We start from the raw sequence: 25,474 nt of genomic DNA on the forward strand, positions 1-25,474 counted from the left end.
CTGGAGCAGAGAGAACAGAAGGCGGTGTCTGGGAGGTAAAGGGCAGATGATGGGGGCCTCGTGGGCCATGGAAGGACTTTGGCTTCCAGCTTTTCTTATGCTTTGGAACATTTTTTAAAAATTGAGATAATACTCGCCTAAAAAATGTACCATTTAAAACTGTACAATTTCATGGTTTTTAGTATTTTCACAATGTCATGCTACTATGACCAACTCTCCAATTCTGGAACATTTCCATCACCCCAGAAAAAAGCCTCAAATCTGTTAGCTGTCACTTCCAATTCCTCCCTCCCCCTAGTCTTAAAAACCACTCCTCTATCTGCTTTCTCTCTCTGTCTTTGCTGCTTCTGGACATTTCCCATAAATGCAGTCCTACAGCGTGTAGCCTTTTGTGCCTAGCCTCTTTTCACTTAGCATCCCATTGTCAGGGTTCATCCATGTTGGACATGGATTCACACTTCATCCCTTTTTATAGCTACCTGATAAAACTTTGGCTTTTCCTCTGAGATGTAGCCCTAGGAGAGTTCCAAGCAAGGGAGGCTTGTGATCTGACTCACTTTTCAAAGGGATCTTTCTGGATGTGTGTTGGGTGGGGAGGGAGGGATAGAGAGAAGATCAGGAGAAGAAACAAGAAAGCCACCTCAAAGTTTTGATTTTTTTTTTTTTTAAGAGGTCATCCAACAGCAGGCTCCATCAGGACCCTGACATCATGACCCAAGCTCAGATCGAGTCAGACGCTTAACTGACAGAGCCCCACAAAGGTGACTTTGATAACAGGGGTGATGACTCACAGCACAGGCTTGGGAGCCAGCCTGGGTGTGACTGGAGCCCTGTGTGCTTTAGTGGGACTTGAGGCCAGCACTTAAGCTTGTATGCCTCAGTTTCCTCGACTCTAGAATGGGGATAGAGGCAAGGACTTTGATTTACCCCTGCATCCCAAGCCCTTAGGGCAGTGCGCAGCACACAGTAGGTGCTCCGCTAATGAAATGAATTAGCTGGTGAAATCTCTCAGAAGAGCACCCGGAGCGAAGTAAGGGCTCCGTGATTGTTTGCGTTTATTGTTGGAGACCTTCAGCCACGAGGAGGGCTGAGAAGGGAATCCGAGCAGGTGGAAGTTGGGGTGTGTCTGGAAGACAGGCTGGATGGACCCACCTGTCGACAGCCTCTCTCCGTCCACTGAAGAACTGGGTTGGGTGAGGCCGAGAACTTGACCACTTCGTTTTCGTACACATCCAGGAGGCGGACCCGGAGACGGTAGATGCAGCCACAGTTTTCTCGGGCACCCCACCTGTCAGGTAGTAGTGAGCCCTGATGCCCTCGCCACGCGCCCGGTCATGGGGATGGGAGAAGGAAGGCTGAGGGCCAAGTCTCCCTGCACTTGTCACACACCCCACACTGTGTATAGAGAAGTCAGGGCCTGGGAATTTGTGGGGAGGAGACTGGGTACTCCTGGGGTGGCTTCTAGGGGCTTGGGCTTGGATGTGTGTGTATGGAGGGGGAGGAGTATGGTGTTGGGGGAGGAACCACAACCCTGAAGAGGAGGAGGCTGGGTATCTTGGTGGAGGAGCCAGAGCCTCCAGGAAGAAACTGGACTTTGTGTGGAGCAGGAAGAGCTTGAAGGAGGAGCCTGGGCGCTTTGTGAAGGAACCAGGCGCTCTGGAACCTGTGCCTGGTGCCAACTCTGCCCCTCTGAGTCCCAGTTCTCAGAGCACAGTGCTCCGACCCTTCCTTAGGACTTGGGTGTCCACAGGCCCTTAGGCTCCATGCTGAATGTGGGTGATGAGGGTGGCATGGGTGACTTGGGGCGCCTTGTTTCAGACCAAGCCAATCAGTGGCCTCCATGTCAGCAGCCCTGGGGCCTGCTGAAGGGGGAGAGGGAAGAGTGCAGAGCGGGGGGCTCTGGGTTCATCAAATCTCTGCCCTCCCAGCTTCTACAACTGTGAGAGCATCCCCTCCCCCGTCGGCCTCACCACACTGTAGCCATGGCCAGGCGAGGGGGTTGATGAGGGCACGGAGGAACCCCTTCTGCAGCATGGCTGCCGGCCCTGATGGTGCTGGGGGCGGGCTGCCATTATTGACTCACCAGTCGGCCACACAGATCTCGATCTGGGCACTGTCCAGCAGCTCCTGCCACACCCCTTCCATCACCAAGTCTACAAGCTGCCTCTTGAAGCACCATCTGGGAAGGGGAAGATGGTGTAGGGATAAGGCAGAAAGCCACAGCCCAGAAATCACATCCTCCAAGAAGCCCCCCTCCCTCCACAACCCTGTCTGAAGCAGCAGCCCCTCAGGGTTTGCTCTACTGGACAAGATGTAGGATGGGCCAGGCATGCCCACTGGCCTCTCCCATCCCTCCCCCATTCTCCACCAGGCTCTGGGCTCCAGGAGGCTGACCTGTATGTCTCTAGTATTTGTGGGGACTGGAACATGAGTACAAATGGAGGCCCACACTGAGCAGGGAGTTCTGGAGCCTCTTAATAAAGTGCAGAGGCCCAAAGGCTAAGGTTGAACTGCCTGTAGTTTCCCCTGCCCTCCCCTTCCTGCTGGGTCAGCCAATGGGAGCCCTAACAGGAGAGTGAAGGGTGAGAGGAGAGTAAAACCGGGTTATTTAGCCTCCCAGCTCCCTCCCAAGGGATCAGCGTAGGACTGCTGTGTCTCTCCACGAAAGGGCACAGCTCCGTGTGCCCCTCTCCTCACAGCCTTCCCTGTCTATGGTTCAGGAACTGCTTCCTCCCCTTATCCTTGTCAGGTCTCCAGCCGGTAATGACCCTTTCCCTCACCATTGCTAGCCTGGGGTTCATGGAGTATCCCTTATGGTCTGCCCTCACTTTTGTAAACAGTGCTTCTCCCCTGATTTGAATATGCCATCTAAAGATCTAAATGTGAAGGATAAGGGGCGCCTGGGTGGCTCAGTGGTTTGGCTGCTGCCTTCAGCTCGGGTCATGATCTCAGGGTCCTGGGATCAAGCCCCGCATCGGGCTCTCTGCTCCGCAGGAAGCCTGCTTCCCTCTCTCTCTCTCTCTCTCTCTCTGCCTGCCTCTCTGCCTACTTGTGATCTCTGTCTGTCAAATAAATAAATAAAATCTTTAAAAAAAAATGTGAAGGATAAAACTGTGAAGTTACTGGAAGAGATTATGAGAAAATACTGTTAGGATCTAAGGGTAGGGAAGGACTTTTTCACGCAGAATTTCAAAAACAATCTCCAAAGCAAAGAAGAATTTGAGCATAGGAAAATGACGAAGAACACCATGGACACAGTTAATACAGATGGTAGAGGCGGAGATTCCCAGTGTCCAGGATGGATAAAGGGCTATCATCTAAGATACACAAGGAATTCTTGTATATCATCAAGAATGAGACATCAACCCTAATAGAAAATATGAATGGGCGATTTCCAAAAGAGGGAATGCAAAAATCTAACAAGCACGCGAAGAGATGCTTTATTATTAGTAAATCGAAACATGCAAATTAAAACGTCAGTGAGACATCACTTCCACTCCTAATATACTGCAACTACTAGAAAGTTGGATAATGCCACAGGGGAATGGTTGAACATGGGGGGAGGGAGTGAGGACAATGGGTATAGGTTGAACACGGAGGGAGGAGGACGATGGGTATGGAGTATGAGAATAAAGAGAATCAATCAATCCGTCAGCTGTTCTGATGTCTTCATGGAATTTGTCACAGTCAGAAGCTCTGGAGCCAGATTACCTGGGTTCAAATCCCAGCGCCACCATTTATTGGTGTTGGCTACCCTTTGTGCCTGTTTCCTATTAACAAATGGAGATAAGGCTATCCATGTCACAGGGCTGTTGCCAGGATTCAAAGAGTTATATGTAAAGCAGTTATATGTAAGTCCTCTAAAGGTTTGTTGTTTTGTTGTCCTCATTATTTTACTGTTTATGTGTTTAATGTCTCGCCCCGCCCCTTTCGGAATTCCCCATTTCTGAATTTGCCCTGTATCTCTGGCATATAAAACAGTGCCTGGGGGACGCCTAGGGGGCTCAGTGGGTTAAGCCGCTGCCTTTGGCTCAGATCATGATCTCAGGGTCCTAGGATCGAGTCCTGCATCGGGCTCTCTGCTCAGCAGGGAGCCTGCTTCCCTCTCTCTCTCTCTGCCTGCCTCTCCATCTACTTGTGATTTCTCTCTGTCAAATAAATAAATAAAATCTTTAAAAACAAAAAACAATGCCTGGTAGCTGGCAGCCCCTCAACAGATATTTGACAACTATCTGGCTCACTGAATAAATGAATGAGGGAAGGAGAGGGTGAAAGTGAGTGCGGGTGAGAGTAGGGCCCCTCTCCCTCCTCCGGGCCCTTGCCCCTGGGCTCAAGGGCAACTCACTGGAAAGAAGTCACGAAGCAGGTCTGGGAAGGAGCCCCCGGCACCAGCGTTAGGTTCTTCTCCACGGCCCAGCCGTTCCCGCCGTGCTCCACCTCCCAGCCTCTGAAGCCCTCTGTGGGTACAACACGCCCGAAGACGAGGGATTCACCTGCATGCAGCTCGCCCAGCTGACAGCCCGCCCACCATCCAGCTTGCCCCGCCCACAAACTCCTCCTTCCCGCGCTCCTACCCCGGTTTCTTCACACACACCCCGGGCCCGCCTCCCGGCCGCCGGCACTCCTCGTCCCACCCCACACCGGCGTCGCTCAGCCCTGCTCATCCACTCAGCTTTTCTTCAGCTCCACTCGGCCCCGCCCCCAGCTCTCCATTCAGCTCCTTCCATCTGCTCGGCTTCTCCTTGGCTCCGCCCCGGGCTCGTGCCATCATGGCCCCACCCCCTCCTACAAAAGCCTTCTGTCTCCCGTCCTGGGCCCGCTCACTCGCTCTGTTTTTCCCTCCTCACGGGCCCTCAGGACTGCTTCATAGTTCTATGCAAGCTCCGCCCCCCCCGCGCCTGCTCAGCTTTTCCCCAACCTTTCCTGACTCCTTCCTCCTTAGCCCGGCTCACTGAGTCTACAGTCCCAGTCTGGGTCATTCCTGCCACGATCCTTGGCTCGTCCAGCTCTGGGTCGCCCGTCCACGTCGTCGTCCTCCACAGCCTACATCACCTGGCCCCGCCCACCCAGTCCATCTCTTTCCGAGACCCGCCGGCAAGTTTCACAGGAGTCTCTTCCCTCGGCCACGCCCCCTTGGTTCCTGCCCTGGCCTGCCTGGCCCGACGCCCCATCCCACACAACACTTGGGTCTACCCGGCCCCGCCCCCGTACGCACGCTCTCCGCAGGAGTTGAAGATGAGGTTGCGGCCTAGGGGCGCGCGCAGGCAGTAGCGCGCCAGGGCGCAGAGCGGGAACTCCTCGTCCTCGCCGTTGGGCGGGCAGCGCTGGGCCACAGCGTAGAGTGCGCGGCCTTCGGCGCTGCGGTCGCGGGCCAGCTGCAGCAGCCACACGGTGGGCCCGTCCACCACGTCGCGCCAGGCGCGGCACACTGCGCGGCAGCGCGTCACCAGGGCGCGCGGCGGCACGTGGCTCAGCACCTGCACCAGCAGCTCCGGGGGCAGCGCGTCCAAGGCTAGGGGCGGGTCCGCGGGCAGCTGCCGCCGCGAGGGCCGGGCGCCCATCTCCGGCCGCCAGAGACCTGCGGGTTGAGAGGGGTCAGCAGATCAGGGCAGTTAGGCCTTCCTCACCTCTTCCAGGACACAGGGTCCCTGGGACTTGACCATGACCCCACCAGCTCCAGTGGGGGACCGCGGGACTACCACGGCCCGTGAAAACTGGGCACCTAGTTACTGCCAGTTGGCTCTGAAGGCGACTGGCTTCTCACCTTACCCCCTCGAGCAGAGGGGCCCTGGTCCAACCACGACTCCCTGGGGACTGCTAACCCCGGCTTCCATATTAGGCCGGTACACTTGTGTCAGGCTAAGCACTCTACACATATGACCGCGAGCACAGAAAAAAAACACTCCATACCCCAGCCTGTCCCAACCTCTCAGGCCTTGGAACTCATGAACTGTCTTCAGTTCATGAAATCTCTTCACTGAACATTCTTGTCACTTTAACCAAAACCCAGTCCTGTTTCCCGCCCTCCCCCACCCTCACTCCCCACCCTTCCAAGTGGTTAAATCTTTGCTCCTTGGTGCTGCCTCCAGACCATTCTTCCCTCCTCCCCCAAACTCCCCCAGCTATGATGGCTGTGTCCTCAGAGTAGATGGGTCACTGCCCTGCCTTGTGCATCACCGGCTGATTCAGCTCACTACTCACTTCATGATTTTAGTTCTAGGCCCCCAGCCACTCAGGCTCCTCTTCTCAACATTCCACATCCAGACAGATGATCCTTCCTTCTGCCACCTGCTTCTCTGCTCCCTGACCTCTCCTCTCAGCCTTTCCCTTCCATGGTCACACCTAGACTTTTTCTTGGTGACCACAGACTCTTTGAGAAACTCAATCTTAGGGCACTAGCTCACTCTCCACTCCTCACCCCTTTTCTCTCCATCTCCTTCCTTCCAGTACCCCAGACTGGCTTCCTCCCACACGTGACCCTGGTTCAATCCAGCCCAGTACCCAGTTTAAGGTGACTGAAGAACACACAATTCCATTGGCTGGTCTCCCTTCCAGATTGTGAACTTGACCCTCAAGCCAGGTCGCTCTGTGACAATCAGATAACATGTGTTATCCACAGGCTCCTCCTCTCTCTAGATAACTCCTTCACACCTTCTCCCCCAAACCCTAGCTCATCACACCCCCTTCCACCTCTTCATTCTCCTTTTGCTTCTTATTTTGCAGAAAAAAAAAATAGAAGCAATGAGAAGTGAACTTTCACAGGTGCCCACTCTGTCTACCACCCACCTGCTTTGGGGCCTCTGTGCTTTCCCACGGTGACTGCACTGAAAACGTCAGCCCTCTGTGTGACCTGCTCGCACCCCTTCCGCCCACTCCAGGTCACAGTCTCACAGTTCTCGCTGTCTCCTGCACCTTGGATTCCACCTCCGCTCTGGATCATTCTCAGCCGCCCACACGGTATCATCCCCTCCCTGTGAAAACAAACTCTCTCTTGATTTTATCTCCCCTTCCGGCTATGGCCCCATTTCTTTGCTCCTCTTTACAGTAAAACTTTTCAAAAAAGTTGTCACCAGTCTCTGCCTCCAAATTTTCTCCTTCTGTTCTCTCTTAAACCTTCTCTAATCAGGCTCTGCCCCCTGCCCTGAAATGTCAAGGTCACCAATAACCCCTTAGGTGCTAAGTCAAAATCAGGGTTCAGTCCTCACTTTGACACTGACGCACTGAGTTTACTCCCACTTCACTTAGCTCCAAGCCACGATATGCTCTGGACCCCTTCCATTCATTCGCCTGGTGGCTCCTAGTGAGTTTCTGGCTGTTCACCCTCCGTCTGATCTGGCAATGTGAGAGACTGGTGTTTAAACTTCCTGTATTCTCCACCACTACTCACTCCCTTGGGGATCTCACCCATTCATACACCTGCCTCGTGGCCCATCACTGTCCTTCTGCTTCTTTCCCCAGTCGTCTGTAACTCACTAGTAGCTACTAGTAACTCACTAGTATGAGCACCTGAGTCATACTAGGTCTTGTCCCTGTGTTGCTCAGAAACCCCCCACCCCGGGGGTGGGGCCGCCATCCCACTCTGGATAAAGGCAGAGTCCTCACTGTGGCCCACAAGGCCCCACACAGTCTGTCCCCATCACCTGCCTGCCCTCATCTCCCCATCACCGGCTCTGTCCAGCCATACGAGCCTGCACACCTCAGACACTTTGTACAGGCTCTATGCTTACCTCCACACTTCAAGTCTTTGTTCAGATGTTAGCTTCTCCATGAGACCATCTTTAACCACCCTATTTCAGGGCCTCATGACCACCCCCTACTCTTCCTTCCCTTTTCCTTACCGTATATTTCCCTAAAGCTCTCATCACCTCTTAATACATCACACACATAAGTATATGTAATTTACTTAATGCCTTTTTTTTTTTAAAGATTTTATTTATTTATTTGACAGAGAGAAATCACAAGTAGATGGAGAGGCAGGCAGAGAGAGAGAGAGAGAGAGGGAAGCAGGCTCCCTGCCGAGCAGAGAGCCCGATGCGGGACTCGATCCCAGGACCCTGAGATCATGATCTGAGCCGAAGGCAGTGGCTTAACCCACTGAGCCACCCAGGCGCCCTACTTAATGCCTTTTTAAAAAAATATATTTTATTTATTTATTTATTGGACAGAGAGAGAGATCATAAGTAGGCAGAGGCAGGCAGAGAGAGAGGGGGAAGCAGGCTCCCCGCTGAGCAGAGATCCCAATGTGGGGCTCGATCCCAGGACCCCGGGATCATGACCTGAGCCGAAGGCAGAGGCTTTAACCAACTGAGCCACCCAGACGCCCCCCTAAAAAATATTTTAAAGTAATCTCTACACCCAACATGGGGTTCAAACTCATGACTCCAAGATCAAGAGTCAAACGCTCTACCAACAGCCAGCTGGGTGCCTACTTCATACCTCCTCACCATGAAGGCACGTCTGTTGCTTGCTTTGCATACTGGGTACTAGTGTCCACACCAGTGTCCGACACATAATAAGTGTGCAATGAAGAGATGTTAAGTGAATGAACCAACAAATCATCACGTCAGAAACCCACTCCACAGATGAGGAAACTGAGGCACAGAAAGGTGAAACATCTTTATTTAAGGAGAACTCAGTGACTGGGCTCAGACCTAGTGAGAAATTCATTTCTTCTTCCCCACTGGGGTGGAATGGCCTGGCAAAATGCCTTGTGGCTGGATGCTGCCGGCTTGGGTTCAAGTTCCAGCCCTGCCTCTAGCTAGTTCTATGACCAAGGGCATGTCCCTTAATCTCTCCTTGCTCTGAGAACAAGGATGTTAACAGTACCTACTGCATGGGGTTGTTTTAAGGACAAAATGGGTTAATATTTGTAAAGCACTTAAGAAAAATCACTGGTGTCCCAGAAATAAGAGGGATATTAATTAACATTGAACACTAAATTGTTAGTTGCTATTATTATTACACATCATAAAAGAATGATGAACAGCCATTTAGCTACAATTTTGTCATCTGGTGACATTTATTGGGCCTTTATGAAGCCACTGGGTTAACCATTAGAGCTGGGGCAACTCGTGGAATCCCATCATCTTGTTTAATGGGCAAAACCATCACAGGAGGCTGCCCTGGGTTAAGAGACTTCAATGATCTAATGCTTGTTATGCTGTCTAATGTCTGTAAGTGCTCAACTCATGACAGTTGTTATTATTTTAAAATAAGCTGAATAAGGTTTTGTTAAGGGGCGCCTGGGTGGCGCAGTCAGTTAAGCATCTGTCCCTTGGTTTTGGCTCAGGTCATGATCTCAGGGTCATGAGATCGAGCCGTGTCAGGGATCTGCTCTCAGAATGGAGTCTACTTGAGATTCTTTCTCCCTCTGCCCCTCCTGCTTTTGCTCTCTCTCTCTCTCAAATAAATAAATAAATCTAAGAAAGAAAGAAAGAAACTTGTATCAGGCTAGTGATCCACAGACATGGCAAAATGCAGAATACCCCCTTTACCCTGATGCAGAGTGACTGGTTATAAGACAGGCTTTAAGAAGCAGTGTGTGGGGCGCCTGGGTGGCTCAGTGGGTTGAGCCGCTGCCTTCGGCTCAGGTCATGATCTCAGGGTCCTGGGATCGAGTCCCGCATCGGGCTCTCTGCTCAGCAGGGAGCCTGCTTCCTTCTCTCTCTCTCTCTGCCTCTCAGTGTACTTGTAATTTCTCTCTGTCAAATAAATAAATAAAATCTTTAAAAAAAAAAAAAAAAAAAAAAGAAGCAGTGTGTGATTTCCACCCCCCCACCCCCCACCGCCAAGTGGTTCTTAATTGCCTTAGGAATTAGCTGCCATTTAATAGTAAGTCCACCAGTTTGCCTGTCATGGACATGAAACTCACCAGAGTGTGGTTTCCTTGCTTGGCTTGCCTTAAGACTGTGCTTGTTTCTGGCAAACAAGGGATCTGTGGAGCTGGGGTGGCCCCCTTACAAAATGAGAGCAGACAGGCTTCACCAGGGAACAAGGACCTTATGAGCCGTGAATATACAAAATCCTTGTTTGGGATGCTCCGCTGAGGGCCATAAGAAGCCTCATGGCCACCATGTCCACACGGCTTAATGCCGACCACTGGTTGGGTCAGTATGGGACAGGTAAGGCATGACATGCCCTGCTGTCCGAATGCCTGGGACTGTGTGTGTTGGGGGAGCAGCTATGTTGTTGGCTGGCACAGTGACTGGGGGTGCTAATGATATACAGTTTCTAGGACCCACGATGCTATGCTGATCAAAGCAACTATAATAAGATAGCCTATCTGACATGGTCTGCTAGGACTTGACCACTCTCCACTGCTCACACCCTTCTCCTTGACGCCGACAGACCTTTGTGACCGCTTCAACTTTCAGAGCGCCATAGACGTGACATGACTAAGGGATTTCTAAAGCTGGGTCACAGAAGAAGATACAGCCAACAGCCACCACCTGACTCTCTCGGGACGTGTGCCACGGGAGCCCTGAGTCCAGTGGAGTGCTGCTCAACATTTAACAGCTCGCTCTTCAGGAGAAAAAAAGAATCTGGGTTCGTAGCGTTGGCTGACATCTAGGTAAAAACACCTACCGTGACTGATCACAAGCTACCAACGTCAAGTCCCTGAACTGAGGAGCTGGAGAGCTGCCCACAGTCTGCTCTCAGAAGCCAAAGCAAACCGCATACCACATACACCCCAGCCCCAGTCACCGCTGAAGTCTGGCTGAGTCTGAAGTCTGAAGAGACCCAGGGAAGGCAGAGAAGTGCCTGGGGAGCCCCAGCTGTTTGAGTCCCATTCTAGGGGCTAGACACAGTGGGGGATAAGCCTTCCAATGACCCAACCCCAGCCACAGTCAGACGGCGCTGTACACAAGCCCCTAAGAACTGCAAAGCCGAGCCCAGCCATTCCCCAGAGGCATGAAATAATAAAATAAAGGTTATAGTTTTAGGTTGCTGTGTTTTGAGTAGTCTGTGAGGCAGCACTAGCTAAAAGGGACAGGCTCTGCGACCCGCATGTTGTGGGATGGGTACCTTCCACAGGGCATGTCCTGCCTCAAATCCCAAAAGAGCCCCCGAGGAGAAACAGTGGGTGTTCCTGACTGCAGGTGCAGACCAATCTGGGTTCAAATCCTGACTACCCACATCCTGCCTATGAAATGTATTTATCTCCTTTGAACATAGGAGATGTAATTCAGGAATAGCGTGTTTCTTTGGTTTCTTTGATTGTTTTCAAATCATGCCGCTTTTAAGTACTGACCACTGGTTTATTATTACTTTTAAATTCCAAAATCGACTTTATTTTTATTTGTTGCCTGTTCCATAAAGCTAATTCTTTATCTCCATTTTTTTTTGGTGGTAAAATTCATAACATAACATAACATAACATAACATAACATAACATAACATAAATTTACTATCCTAAGGGGCCCCTGGGCGGCTCAGTTGGTTAAGCATCCGCCTTTGGCTCAGGCTCCTGGGATGAAGCCCTGGGGTGGGCTCCCCGCTCCCTACCCTTCCCCCTGCTTGTGTGTGTTCTCTCTCTGTCTCTCAAGTAAATAAATAAAATCTTTTTAAAAAATGTACCATCGTAAGCATTTTAAGCGTACAGTTCAGTGGTTTTAAATATATTCATCTGCGGGGCACCTGGGTGGCTCCGTGGGTTAAGCCTCTGCCTTTGGCTCAAGTAATGATCTCGGGATCCTGGGATCAAGCCCTGCATTGGGCTCTCTGCTCAGCAGGGAGCCTGCTTCCCCCCACCCCTAGCCGCCTGCCTCTCTGCCTACTTGTGATTTCTGACAAATAAAATCTTTAAAAATATATATATATTCATCTGCACCATCAGCACCATCCACCTTTTCACCTAGTAAATCAGTCATTCTCCACGCCCCTCCCCACCTGCCCCTAATAACCACACTCTTCCTTTCTGTCTGTAGGATTTGGGCTACTCTAAGTAACTCACAGAAGAGGAATAATCATACGGCTTTTGTCTTTTTTTGATTGGCCTATTCGCTTAGCATAATGTCCTCAAGGTTCATCCCTGCTGTAGCCCGTGTCGGAATTCCCTTCCTTTTTGAGGCTGAATAATATTCCATTTTGCTTATTCATTTATCTGCTGATGGACATGGATGTCTTCCACGTTACAGATATTCTGACTATAGGTATTTTTGTTGGTGTAATACATTTCTCTGGTATTATTTAAATCTCTGGCATCTTTTGCATCTTGAGATTGTGGTTGATGACCTGATGACTTATTTCATGGTGACCATGTGGCTCAGTTGGAGCGTGTGACTTTTGATCTCAGGATTGTGAGTTCAAGCCTCACATTGGGTGTAGAGATAACTTAAAAATAAAATCTTAAAAAAAATTCTCTGCCAAGAGACTTTCAGGCAGCATTAAAAATTCTAACCAAGCACAGGGTGGCTGCATGGCTCAGTCAGTTAAGCATTTGCCTTTGGTTCAGGTCATGATCCTGGGGTCCTGGGATGAGCCCCGAGTTGGGGCTCAGTGGGGAGTTTTCTTCTCCCTCTCCCTCTGCCCCTCCCCTCTCCCATGCTCACTCTCAAATAAATAAATGAAATCTTAAGGAAAAATGTATTAAAAAATTCTAGGGATGCTCAGTCTATTTATCTATTATCTATTAAAAAAAAATTCCTGGGTGGCTCAGTTAGTTAAGCATCTGCCTTCTGCTCAGGTCATGACCACAGGGTCATGGGATCGAGTCCCACATCTGGCTCTTTGCTCCACAGGGAGCCTGCTTCTCCCTCTCCCTGCCTCTCCCCCGTTTGTGCTCTCAATCTCTGTCAAATAAATAATAAATAAAAGCTTTTTAAAAATCTAACCAGGCAGAGGTATACTCATGTAGAAAGCATTTTTGTTTCTGTTTCCTGACCTGAGGGCTGACTATATGTGTGTATTTACTTGTAAATATTCATCAGGCTATACAGCTTAGGTACCCCTCTGTAAAAGGTTTAGTAAAAAACAGTAACAATAAAAAGAGATGGGAGTCCATGGAAAGGAACAAAAAGATGTCCAGAAAGCCCTCCCCAGAGTTCTCTAACAAAATATGGCACTATTCAAAATAAAGGCACCCCTGGAAATGAGTAAGCTAGCTTATCTCTCTCTCCAGCAGTTCCTCAAATTGTGTAGGACCAGAGACCTTTCCATAGTGACTGGAAAACTTTGCCCCAAAATATCTCCATGACTCAGTGATGATACCATTGACACGGTGTTTTGCTGGAGTATACTCACAATAACCATTATTTTATGATTTTTTTTTCCTTCTGGCTCTGGGAATTGCCAGGGCACATGGGTCAGCGTTCTCTGGGGCTTGTGTGTACTTGGCCTCAAGCAGTGGTGGGGTGGGGTTCCCAGCGCTTGGGTCCAGAAGACTCATCCAGGGGCCAGCACAGCTGGGTCTCGGTCCGCAGGCTTTTCTCTCTATCCAAACGGTCTCTCCAGCTACAGCACACTTCTGACACAGACCAAATAGTAGAATGTCATCTTCAAGGCTCCTGATTCATTACATGGTCTTCATTGTATACGGTGTTTGGGCTTTATTGATTTTATGACTTAATTTGTATGGGTTTTCATCTTTATTAATTTTAGCAGTTTTTAGTTGATGGGAAAAAAACCATTTTATTGATTTTATCAGCTCATAGTCTACTAAACTAACTTACGGGTAACCCGTATATATTTATCAGTGTATGTTTTCACTTGCTGTGATACGGATACATTTTTGTACTTGACTTGTCATTTCACTAACTTCTTTTATGAAGATGGAAGACCGAACACGGAAGACTTACTATGAGGAGTGATACTTCAGAATCAGGCAAACAATATACCCAGGAAAGGGCAGAATCAGCATTTGAACCCAGATCGTCTGCCTTTACTTGGGAGCGCCTGACCACCACCTGTCCTGCTGGGGGCAGCAGACCCACGTCCTGAAAACCCTCAGAGGCTCCTTGCCCTCCACAAATGGATTCTGATAGGCTTTACAGACACGGAATCTTCCACAGGTGGGTCTTTTATCTCCCCGTGACTGTATAATAAAAATTTTCAAAGTTGAAATAATTACACAGGGACCCTAACTCCTAAGAAGGGCAGTGACAATACCCACATATATTTTTTTAGCCTGATACGCCTTCCCTGTCCCTCCTACCCACCGATTTCCACCCCAGGGCCACCGCTAATCTGCTTTCTGTCACTGTAATCATTCTTTTCTGGGATAGATGGAATATGGAATAAGTGGAATCCTATAATGTGCCAATCGTTAATTGCCTGCCTGACAGTTCCAAGTTGCCAAACTGCGGAGTCTGGCCTTTAAAATATTTTTCCTGTGCCGGCTGACATGTTGAGTTTGTCCAGTAGAGGGAGCCAGAGGAACATTACAGGAAGGTTTTTGTGTTTTGTTTTTTGGGGGGTTTTTTTGGTTCCAGCTTCCAGATTTGGTTCCTTGGTTCCCCCAGGGCAGAAAGCTTCTCAGGCCCCCCTCCTGCAGTAGGCAGGCCTCCCCAGTGCCTGGCAGTCAGAGAGTCAGAGGCACCCCGCAGCCAGCCCCTTGCTGCATCCAGCTCAGGCGGTTTCCTAGAGCCTGGAGTGAGCCCCTTCCTTGTGTACTGCCTTCCCCAGCATTCCAGAGGATGGACTTCTGGCAAGTTCCAGCGGGTGCATTTCCATAAAGTTCAAGGTGCAGCACCAGAGGGACTCCTTTGCCCTTTGTGAGGCTCCTCCAAGAGTGCTCAAACGAGGTCAGGGTCTGGGACTGTCATCTTCCTCAAGCTCTGTTGCTCCTTATGTCTATTTCCATATTCTTTAGCATTCTCTATTTCTAGTGGCTATCTCCCTGCTATAATTAACAATTCTGTATATTTGGGGCACCTGGGTGGCTCAGTGGGTTAAAGCCTCTGCCTTTGGCTCAGGTTGTGATCTTAGGGTCCTGGGATAGAGCCCACATCAAGCTGTCTGCTCAGTGGGGAGCCTGCTTCCCCCTCTCTCTCTGCCTGCCTCTCTGCCTACTTGTGATCTTTGTCTGTCAAATAAATAAATAAAATCTTTAAGAAAAATAATTCCGTATAGTAAGTATTCTCCCTCCAAATTACTACGTGGTTCTGGTCTCCTGATTGGACTCTGATACATATAATCAAGGCTCCTGTGTCTTCTCTCCTTCTGGGTAATGTCTGTGTGATTCCCGCGCACTGTTGCACTTATCAATCAGGAGTTTGATCCTTTTTAAATTTTTTATTATTTTTTAAAATATTTTTATTTATTTGACAGAGACAGAGAGATCACAAGTATGAAGAGAGAGAGGGGAAGCAGGCTCCCTGCTGAGCAGAGAGCCCGATGTGGGACTTGATCCTAGGACCTTGAGATCATGACCCGAGCCAAAGGCAGAAGCTTAACCTACTGAGCCACCCAGGTGCCCAGGAGTTTGATCCTTTTTATTGCTGAGTACTATTACATTGAACAGGTAAACCACAAGCTGTTTATTCATTCACCACAATGGACACTGGGTTGTTTCCCACTTGGGGCTACCATGAATAAAGCTGTTGGGATGCCTGGGTGGCTCAGTCAGTTAAATGTCTGCCTTCAGCTCAGGTCATGATCTCAGGGTCCTGGGATCGGGGCTCCGTGCCAGGGTTGGGGGGAGCCTGCTTCTCCCTCTCCCTCTGCTTATGTTCTTGCTATGTCAAATAAATAAATAAAATCTAAAAAAATATATAAAACTGCAATGAACATTCGTGTACAAGCTTTTGTGTGGACATATGTTTTCATTTTTTGTGAGTAGGATTGAAATCAATCCTACCTAGGATTGAAATTGTTGGACCATAGAGTAAGTGTATATTTATAAGAAAACACAAAGTAATTTTTTTCAGCACAGTTGTGCCATTTGCCTTCCCATCAACAATGGAGGAGACGTGCCTTTTGCCAGCACCCACTATTGTCAACTGTCTTTTTAATTTTTGACAGAATGGCTTGTTTATAATGCCTTCAGGAGAGTTTCCTCTACCTGACATTTTCCCTTATTAATTTTAAGCCTCTGCTCTTGAATTGTGCTGCTGCTGTGGTTTCTAACCTGCAACATATGGGTTACATAAGAATCAGCAGTCAGACAAGATCAAAATTCTTTGCTCTTTAGAATTATTTGCATGTTCAAAGATTGAGTGTGGCTTCCCCTTCAAGCAGGCAGACTGAGCTATTGATAACCAGGGCCTATATTAGCTTTTATTAGTCTCTGTAGAATTTTTTTTTCTTTTTTAAAGATTTTATTTATTTATTTGACAGACAGAGATCACAAGTAGGCAGAAAGGCAGGGGGGGGGGCGGGGTGGGAGAGGGGAAAGCAGACTCCCTGCTGAGCAGAGAGCCAGATGCCGGGCTCTATCTCAGCACCGAGGATCATGACCTGAGCTGAACGAAGGCAGAGGCTTAACCCACTGAGCCACTCAGGTGCCCCTTAGGTAGATTTTTAAAAATTTTTAAATTTATTTCAGAGAGAGAACACAGGCAGGCAAGCATGAACAGGGGGAGGGGCACTGGGAGAGGAAGAAGCAGACACCCCGCTGGGCTGAACTGGGGCTCAATCTCACAACCCCAAGATCACGACCTGAGCTGAGATCAAGAGTCTGGCACTCAATGGACTGAGCCACCCAGGTGCCCCAGTTTGGGGTAAATTTTTTTTTTTTTTTTTAAACCATCCCTGCTGGATGAATGTAGCTCTGGGGTAGCTTAGCCTGGCAACCAGAACAAGGGCTGGGTTTGAGCCCTCACTCACACCACTAGCCCTGGCTGGCCTCATAATAACAGTCATATTGTGCCTGGTCCTGTGCTAGAGGCTCTGTCAATAGCATCCCAGGAATACCAAGTTCAAATGCTGACGACAGACAGGCAATCCTAAATGAGGCCACTGAGTGGAAGAAAACAGGGAGTGGTGGAAGCCGGCAAATCAGAGGGTGCAGCGCGCCTGAAGGCTGTGCCAATACTCGCTCTGGCGAATTTACCACCAAGTAGGAAGATGGGCCCACTTTGGCCACATCTTGCAGTTTTTCAACAGAAACTGGAAATCCCGGTTTTTATGTGATTCACCCAGCTTTTCAATATTAGCAATGCATAAAAGAAGAAAAATGACAGCACAGTATGGCCCAGAGAAGACCGATCTGCAGACTCAGGAACTGAATGAGTGTGGCCATTTTTCTGTCTTATCCCAACGGGTCTACATACCATGAGGAAACTGAGGCCCAGGGAGGCAAAATGACTCACATAAAGCCACACAGAAGTCAGAAGTGGGGTGGGGATTGGAATCTGGGTAGTCTGATCTCCCTCTCAAAGGGTATCCTCTCTAGGGACAGCAAAGGCATAAAAAACAAAGTGAACAGAAGGGAGCCCATCAACCAGAAAGAAATGTCACTAGATTTCAGAAAGACAGAAAGCAGACAGAAGTGTCGGGGCTAGGACTGAACTAAAAGTGGGGAAAAGGAAGCCTCAAGGACCTCCAGAGGCTTTGGACCCACAGTCAGGGGTCCCAAGGCAGGGGGTGGGCAGGCTGGGGTAGGCATTCAGGTCAGGAGTGAGAGGGCAGAGTGAGGACAGAGGTTAGTCCATCTTTGAAAAAAAACTGTGCCTTGGGGATCCCTGCACCCTCTCCTCCCACTTTCATGTTTTGCCACACAGATCTCAGGCTGCCCAACATTCACACCCAAGAAAAACAAAACCATACGGGATGACAGTTCTCTAAAGGAACTAGATGAAGCCTCTGAGATGTGCCCAGGCTGCTGGTGTCCCTGAGTATAGCCCTTCCCATCTTGGCACCTGGGACTGAGCTCCCAGCAGAGACTGGCTTCCTCCATGCTAACACTAATAAGAGCTGTCTCAAAACATAGAGTTCCCAGTCATCTGTTCAACTGGACAAAGAGGTCAGTGGGAAATCAGGACTATATTTATAACAGCCCCAAATTTCATACCAGTTACTTAAAAAAAAATTTTGTTGTTGTTGTTTTGTTAAGTAATCTCTACATCCAATGCGGAGCTTGAACTCACAACCCCAAGATCAAGAGTCACATGCTCTACCACCTGAACCAGCCAGGTGCCCCGTCATACCAGTGACTTTGAAAAAGCCCCTTGTTTGTCTGAAAATGTGATTGGACAAGCAAGGATCACCAGATGCTTGAAGAAAACGAGCAGCCTGAGAGAGAAGTATTACGGTAAACAGGCAGAACTATAGTGAACCCCAGAGGAAAGACAGCAGTTCAGAGGGCCAAAGGAAGACATAAGGTAATTAGTACACGAGGCTGGCTTTAGGCTTCACAGGGATGTGACCTACACAGTCAACCATGGCTTTGCACTGCAGGGGTTCCTTGCCTGCTGTAATGCTCTGCTGTTGTCAATGAAATATTTTCTTTTTTTTTTTTAAGGTTTTTTTTTTTTTTTTAAAGATTTTATTTATTTCTTTGACAGAGAGAGATCACAAGCAGGCAAGAGGCAGACAGAGAGGAAGGGAAGCAGGCTCCCTGCTGAGCAGAGAGCCAGATGCGGGACTCGACCCCAGGACCCTGAGATCATGACCTGAGCCGAAGGCAGCGGCTTAACCCACTGAGCCACCCAGGCGCCCCGTCAATGAAATATTTTCAATCGTTTTTAAACAAGGGGCCCACATATGCATTTTGCACTGGGCCCTGCAAATTATGTAGCTGGCCCTGAATATACTTAGATTAGAGAAGATATTCAAAACACAGTAAGAACAGGATATTATAAAAGGAAGAATGTCTTCTAGAAGAAAAAAATTTCCCAAAAATAGATTGGATAAGTTAGAAACAGGAAAATACTTCTCTCTCTCTCTCTCTCTCTTTTTTGAAAATACTTTTCTCTAAAGGGAAAAACTAAAGGGTTGCCTGGCTGGTTCAGTGAGTAGAGCATGCAACTCTCAATCTTAGGGTGGTGAGTTCGGGCACCACATTTGGTATAGAGATTACTTTAAAAAAAAAAAAAAACTTAAAAAAAAAAGGAAAAATTAAAGCTATGACAAACTGCAGGAAAAACAAAAAACTGCTTAAGAAAGTCATGGTCTGGGGCACCTGGGTGGCTCAGTGGGTTAAAGCCTCTGCCTTCGGCTCAGGTCATGATCTCAGGGTCCTGGGATCAAGCCCCACGTTGGGCTCTCTGCTCAGCGGGGGGCCTGCTTCCTCCTCTCTCTGCCTGCCTCTCTGCCTACTTGTGATCTCTGTCTCTCAAATAAATAAAATCTTAAAAAAAAAAAAAAGAAAAGAAAAAGAAAGTCATGGTCCAAATATGCTATACACTAATTGTATCCATGTTATGTTCGTTTGATAAAGTGCAAGAAAAAAAGAATCTCTTTGACCTAGAAGCTAGGGGTGTTCACCTTAGATAGAACTGTTTATTGATTTTCAGGAGAAAAAGATTGTATCTATGTATATAAACATACCAGACATATAACATTGCGTAAATTTAAGGTGTATGTGTTGATTTGATACATTTATATACTGCAGTGTGATTACCACTTCAGCAGTAGCTAACACCTCTAATCATGTCACTTAATTATCATTTCTTTTTTGTGGTAAGAACATTTAAGATCCGGTCTCTTAGCATAAAGATTGTCTTCTCAACATAGGTGCTAGGAAACCTGCATGGAAAAAGATAAGTTTAGGCATCTACCTCATACCATATACAAATAACTCAAAATAAGCCATACACCTGAATGCAAGAGTTAAAACCATAACATTTTTAGAAGAAAATAGGGGGAAAAATCTCATGACCTTGGTTAAGCAAAGACTTCTTAGCTATGAGCCCAAAAGTGTGATCCATATAAGGAAAAAACTGATTAATAAAACATCTCCAAAATTGAAAACTTTTACACTTCAAAAGGCACCACTGAGAAAATGGAAAGAGAAGCTATAGATTGGCAGACTATGCCTTCAAATTATATACCTGATAAAGGACTCATATCCACAATATATAAAGAACACTTAAAATTCAACAGTAAGACAAACAAACCAATTTAAAAATAGACAAAAAATCTGAAGAGACATTTTGCCAAAGATAAACGTATGACTAACAAGCACATGAAAAGATGCTCAATGTCATTAGTCATCAAGGAAATACAAATTAAAATCACAATGAGATACCATCTCATGCCCACCAGAATGGCTATTGTTCAAAAGATTGGCAAGTACCTGGAGAAACCGGAGCCACCACATGTCGTTGGTTGGAATGTAAAATGGTACAACCACTTTGGAAAACAGCGGGGGCAGATTCTTTAAAAAGCGAACATTAAAAAAAAGGTTAAACATAAGCTTCCCATGAAACCCAGCAATTCTACCATTATACTGCCTACCTAGGGGAAGCAAAAACACACGTCCACACAAAGACTTGTGCATACGTTCATAGCAGCATTATCTACTGGAAACGATCCAAAGGTTCATCAACTGATGAATGGATAAACAAAATGTGGTCCATCCACACAATGGAACACTGGTCAGCAAGAAGAAGAATGGAGTTCTGGTACACGCAACAACATGAATGAACCCCCAGACAGCATGCTAAATGAAAAAAGCCCGACCCAAAGAGCCAATACATACTGTATGATGTATTTATATGAACTGTCCAAAAATGACATACCTAAAGTTACAGAAAGATTAGTAGTCGCCTGGGGCTGGGCTTGGGAACAGGGAAATGACCACAAATAGGCACAGGGGATATTTTGGAGGTGACAGAAACGCTTTAAAACTGGCAATGGCTGCACAGCCCTGTAAATTCACTAAAAATCACCGAATTGTACACTTTAAAGGGCTGACTTTCATGGTATGTAAATTACATCTCACTAAAGCTGTCACAAAAACCCTGGAAACTCGACAGTGAAAGCCTATAAGACTTAAATATGGTAACAGAACAGACTGTAGACGTTATCAACCTTGACACTGTGAAAATAAATGTACAAGTAACAAAAGATGGGAAATGAAGGTGGGGGGCGGGGGAGACCGAGATGCTTGGCTCACCTCCTTCCCATCCTGGGAATCAAAAGTTGCCAGAATAAAAAAGTTAGAAGTGAAGCATAAAATTTGAAGTTACAAAGGTCAATCGCAAATAATCTTTAAAATGTAGAATTGTTCAAAATTGGTGGCGGGGTGAAGGCTAGGTACAGTCTCTCATGGCTCACACTAATAGCTGATTCTGGATCCTTTTCTCTACTTCTCTACCCCTATTTATTTATTTATTTATTTATTCTTCTCTACCCCCATTTCTTTCTTTCTTTTTTTTTTTAAGATCTTATTTATTTACTTGACAGACAGAAATTACAAGTAGGCAGAGAGGCAGGCAGAGAAAAGAGGAAGCAGGCTCTCCATGGAACAGAGAGCCTGATGTGGGGCTTGATCCCAGGACCCTGGGATCATGACCTGAGCTGAAGGCAGAGGCTTTAACCCACTGAGCCACCCAGTTTGCCCTCTGCCCCATTTCATTATTACCCCTTCCATGACCCAAGTGCCGTCTGGGTCAAGGCCATGCATAAAGCGGGAAGTAAATTTCCTTTGGCTTTTTGGTATATATATATATATATATTTTTTTTTTAAGATTTTATTTTTATTTATTTGACAGACAGGTCACAAGTAGGCAGAGAGGGAGGCAGAGGGGGGCGGGGGAAACAGGCTCCCCACTGATCCCAGAACCCTGGGATCATGACCTGAGCCGAAGGCAGAGGCTTTAACACACTGAGCCACCCAGGCGCCCCGGCTTTTTGGTATATTTTAACTTAAATGCAATGAACATCACGTGTCATAAAGAATATGCTATTTTTAAAAACACCAACCAACTGACCGACCGACTAGTGCAGACTGTCACCATAATTTACTTAAAATGCAATCAGTGAGAACTCACCTATGGTCCTGATGGGAGGATACATTGGTCTAGCCACGGTGGAAACTAGATGGGCATTTTTTTACTGAAGTTGAAAATGCGCCTGTCCCATGACCCAGCAATTTGACCCCAGAGGCAGCAAACACACACTAGAATATTCATGACACGACTGTTTCTAATATCTCCACTCTGGAAAGGACCCAGACACCCATCCACTGTAGGATGGAGAGGTAAAGTAAGGGAGTCGCAGAACGGTACGTGACGTAGCAATAAACAGGAGTTAACGACAAACACTCGCAACGATATGGATGAGCTTCCAAAGGTTCATTTGGGGTGAGAGACCCCAGACGCGACCAGGCACCTAAGGTGTGAGTTCTAGCACAACCAGACAGCCTGAGTTGCCTGGGGCAGTCCCTGTCTACCGCAAATATTGTCCCAGGGTCATTAGGGTAATTAGTGACCCCTATTGCTTCCAAAATTTCCTGGCTTGAATGGTAAATTACTCAACACTAATGGCACTACCTTTAGAAAGTTCACAAACAGGCTAATCGAATCAAATATTGTTTATAGACGTACACACAAGTGCTAAAACCATAGACAGAAGAGCAAAATAGCAAAATGAGTATTATAGAAGTCAGGGTAGTGGTCCCCTCCCACGGGAGGGAGAAGGCTATTAACCAGAGGCACCCGGGGAAGCTTCCGGGGGCTAACAATGTCCTTGCGGTTGACCTGGGCCCCGGTTACATATTTCACAATGTGCAGATGTACACAGATGTATGCATCTGTTTTATATACTTTCCTGTTCGGATGGATGTTCTATTTCATAATTTAAAAAATATTAATGCTGTCGATAAACACCACCGATGTTACTGAACCCAAGAAGGAAACGGTCTCATTGCATCTCAGCACAAATTACAATTCACGTTTGCCAAGGGCTTTCTTTGTGCAAGGCACTTTGGAAAATTCTTTCTGTGCATCATCTCATTCATTCCCAGGAGGCAGCAGTGATATTTCTGGGAGAGAAGGCATCACAAGGCGAGCAAGGGACATTGCTTTTGGGAATTGCTGGTGACAGGCCATGAGGGGGGGTGGAGGACTGGGGGGAGGTGAACGTTGCAGCTTCTCTATGGTCAGTCAGCCCTGGCTCAGCCCCACCGCAAACTCCTGTTCATGACCTTGGGGAAATGGCCTTCCCTCTCTGAGTAGAATTTCCTCTCCATAAAATGAGAAATGGGCAGGTACCCATCCCCTCTCTCCAGGGCCAAAAATTCTGAAAACCAGAAGTCGTTCCCAGACCCCTTCGGTGGCAGAAAGGAGTCAAACTGATGTGAGATTTGATTATCTCACTGAGTGTGAACATGCATTTCACTGAAGAAAATACCAGTGTGTTTGATTACGGCGCTCCCCAGTCCCACCACGGGTCTTCTGTAACATTCAGAATGGGTTCCCCAGAGCTTGCCTCCCATTCAGAAAGTCTAACATCCAGGCCCCAAAGTTTTAGATCAGATACTGCAGACTTCGAATAATTCCCACCTCTTTGTGGTTACGGGTAAATTAAGCACAATCAAGGCCTGGCCCCAGACATCATTACTATGTTTGTAGATCATGCCCAGCTGTGGGACTGGAGTGTGCCCCTCACCTCCCTATCAGAATCATGACGTCACTGAAACCCAGCTACAGGAATGGGGGCTCAGGGGACCTGTGCCTAGGAAGTCAGGACCAAACACTGCTGGGCAAAAAATGACCAATGTCAAGATCAGAGCCATTGGGTGAATTTTAAAAAGGAAAAAGAAATGCCAAGTTCAAAATCTATCTCAGGGCACCTGGCTGGTTCGGTCAGCAAAGTGCTTACTTTTGATCTCAGGTCTCGATCCCAGAGTTCTGAGTTCAAGTTCCGTCTTAGGCACGGAGACTACTTAAAAAAAAAAAAAAAAAATCTATCTCTAGATTAAAAGAATAGAAGGAAGGGCCCAGCTGTAGTTATGATGTTAGCATCACACACTATGATAGTTAAGAAAAATCCTTCACTAATAGATGTAGTTAACTGCCCACGACTGCTCTACACACAAGCGAGGGCTTTACAAAATCTCACAGAAATATCACGAACAGCTCCAAGAGGGAGATGCCATTTTTCAGCTGGGGAAACTGAGGTTTGCGGAGGAGAGTCACAGACCCAAGGTCACGTGACACGCGAGCAGCAGAGCTGGGATGTGAACCTGGGTGTGCAGGATTCCAGAGTTCCTGCTGTATGTATGTCTTGATCCCCTTCTTAGTTTCTTTCTTTCTTTCTTTTTTTTTTTTTTTTTTTTTTTAAAGATTTTATTTATTTATTTGACAGAGAGAGATCACAAGTAGGCAGAGAAGCAGGCAGAGAGAGACAGAGAGAGGAGGAAGCAGGCTCCCTGCTGAGCAGAGAGCCTGATGCGGGACTCGATCCCAGGACCCTGAGATCATGACCTGAGCCGAAGGCAGCGGCCCAACCCACTGAGCCACCCAGGCGCCCCATCTTTTTTTTTTTTTTTTAAGATTTTATTTACTTATTTGACAGAGATCACAAGCAAGCAGAGAGGCAGGCAGAGAGAGAGGGGGGAAGCAGGCTCCCTGCTGAGTAAAGACGATGCAGGGGCTCCATCCCAGGACCCTGGGATCATGACCTGAGCTGAGGACAGAGGCTCTAACCCACTGAGCCACCCAGGCGCCCCCCCTTTCTTAGTTTCTACCTTCGCTTATTTTCCCCAAATTTTACCATAAAAGTTTCATCACGTTAAAGTTGAAAGAATGGTAAAATGGATATCTCCGTATATTCCAGGTTTTGCCATATTTGCTTTCTGTCCTTTGATGAATTCATAAATACCTCAAGGTGCATCTTCTAAGAGAGTAGGGGGTAGGGGCTCCTGGGTGGCTCAGTTGGTTAAGTGCCTGCTTTTGGCTCAGGTCATGATCTCAGGATCCAGGAATCAAGCCCTGCACTGGGCTCCCTCCTCAGCAGGGAGCCTGCTTCTCCCTCTCCCTCTGACTGCTTGTGCTCTCTCTCTCTGTCAAATACATAAATAAAAAATCTTAAAAAAAAAAAAAAAGGAGTAATGAGCGCTGGGTGTTATAAGCAAATGAAAAGTCACTAAATTCTAGCCCTGAAACTAATAATACACTATATGTTAACTAAATTGAATCTAAATAAAAAATTTATAAAAAAAGAAAGAATGGGGGCACTATAGGTCTACACTACCACTTAACACCATTTCTTTTCTTTTCTTTTTTTTTTTAAGATTTTATTTATTTATTTGACAGAGATTACAAGTAGGCAGAGAGGTAGGCAGAGAGAGAGGAGGAAGCAGGCTCCCCGCCAAGCAGAGAGCCTGATATGGGGCTCCTGGGGCTAGATCCCAGGACCCTGGGATTATGGCCTGAGCTGAAGGCAGAGGCTTTAACCCACTGAGCCACCCAGGCACCCCAGTACAAAGAAATCCATTCTGTTATCTAATATTCAGTCCATGAACAACTTCCCCCATTGTCTCATAAAGGTCTTTTCTAGCTTTTTCTGACAAAATTAGGGACTCACACACTGCAAAGGGTAGTCATGTCTCCCTAACCCTTTTATATCTAAAACACTGATCTTTCCA

The 25,474-nt window shown here is 47.5% G+C and overlaps 1 protein-coding gene across 5 annotated transcripts in view; it reads right to left on the minus strand.

Annotated features, from left to right (window-relative positions):
- The window catches only part of FBXO17 (F-box protein 17), a 97,693-nt gene that overhangs the window by 2,185 nt on the left and 70,034 nt on the right, over window positions 1-25,474 (minus strand). For 4 of the 5 annotated variants that reach the window (XM_059151301.1, XM_059151305.1, XM_059151302.1 and 1 more), the window contains exons 2-5: window positions 5,216-5,578; window positions 4,346-4,457; window positions 2,084-2,179; window positions 1,153-1,288 (exon numbers count right to left, since the gene is read on the minus strand). In XM_059151301.1, coding sequence (XP_059007284.1) covers window positions 1,153-1,288; window positions 2,084-2,179; window positions 4,346-4,457; window positions 5,216-5,578 — 707 coding nt within the window. Of the gene's footprint in view, window positions 1-1,152; window positions 1,289-2,083; window positions 2,180-4,345; window positions 4,458-5,215; window positions 5,579-13,242; window positions 13,466-25,474 lie in introns of all 5 variants that reach the window. The other variant, XM_059151304.1, reaches the window with a different exon arrangement.

This window comes from Mustela lutreola, chromosome 16 (assembly GCF_030435805.1).
Source record: "Mustela lutreola isolate mMusLut2 chromosome 16, mMusLut2.pri, whole genome shotgun sequence".
NCBI lineage: Eukaryota > Metazoa > Chordata > Mammalia > Carnivora > Mustelidae > Mustela > Mustela lutreola.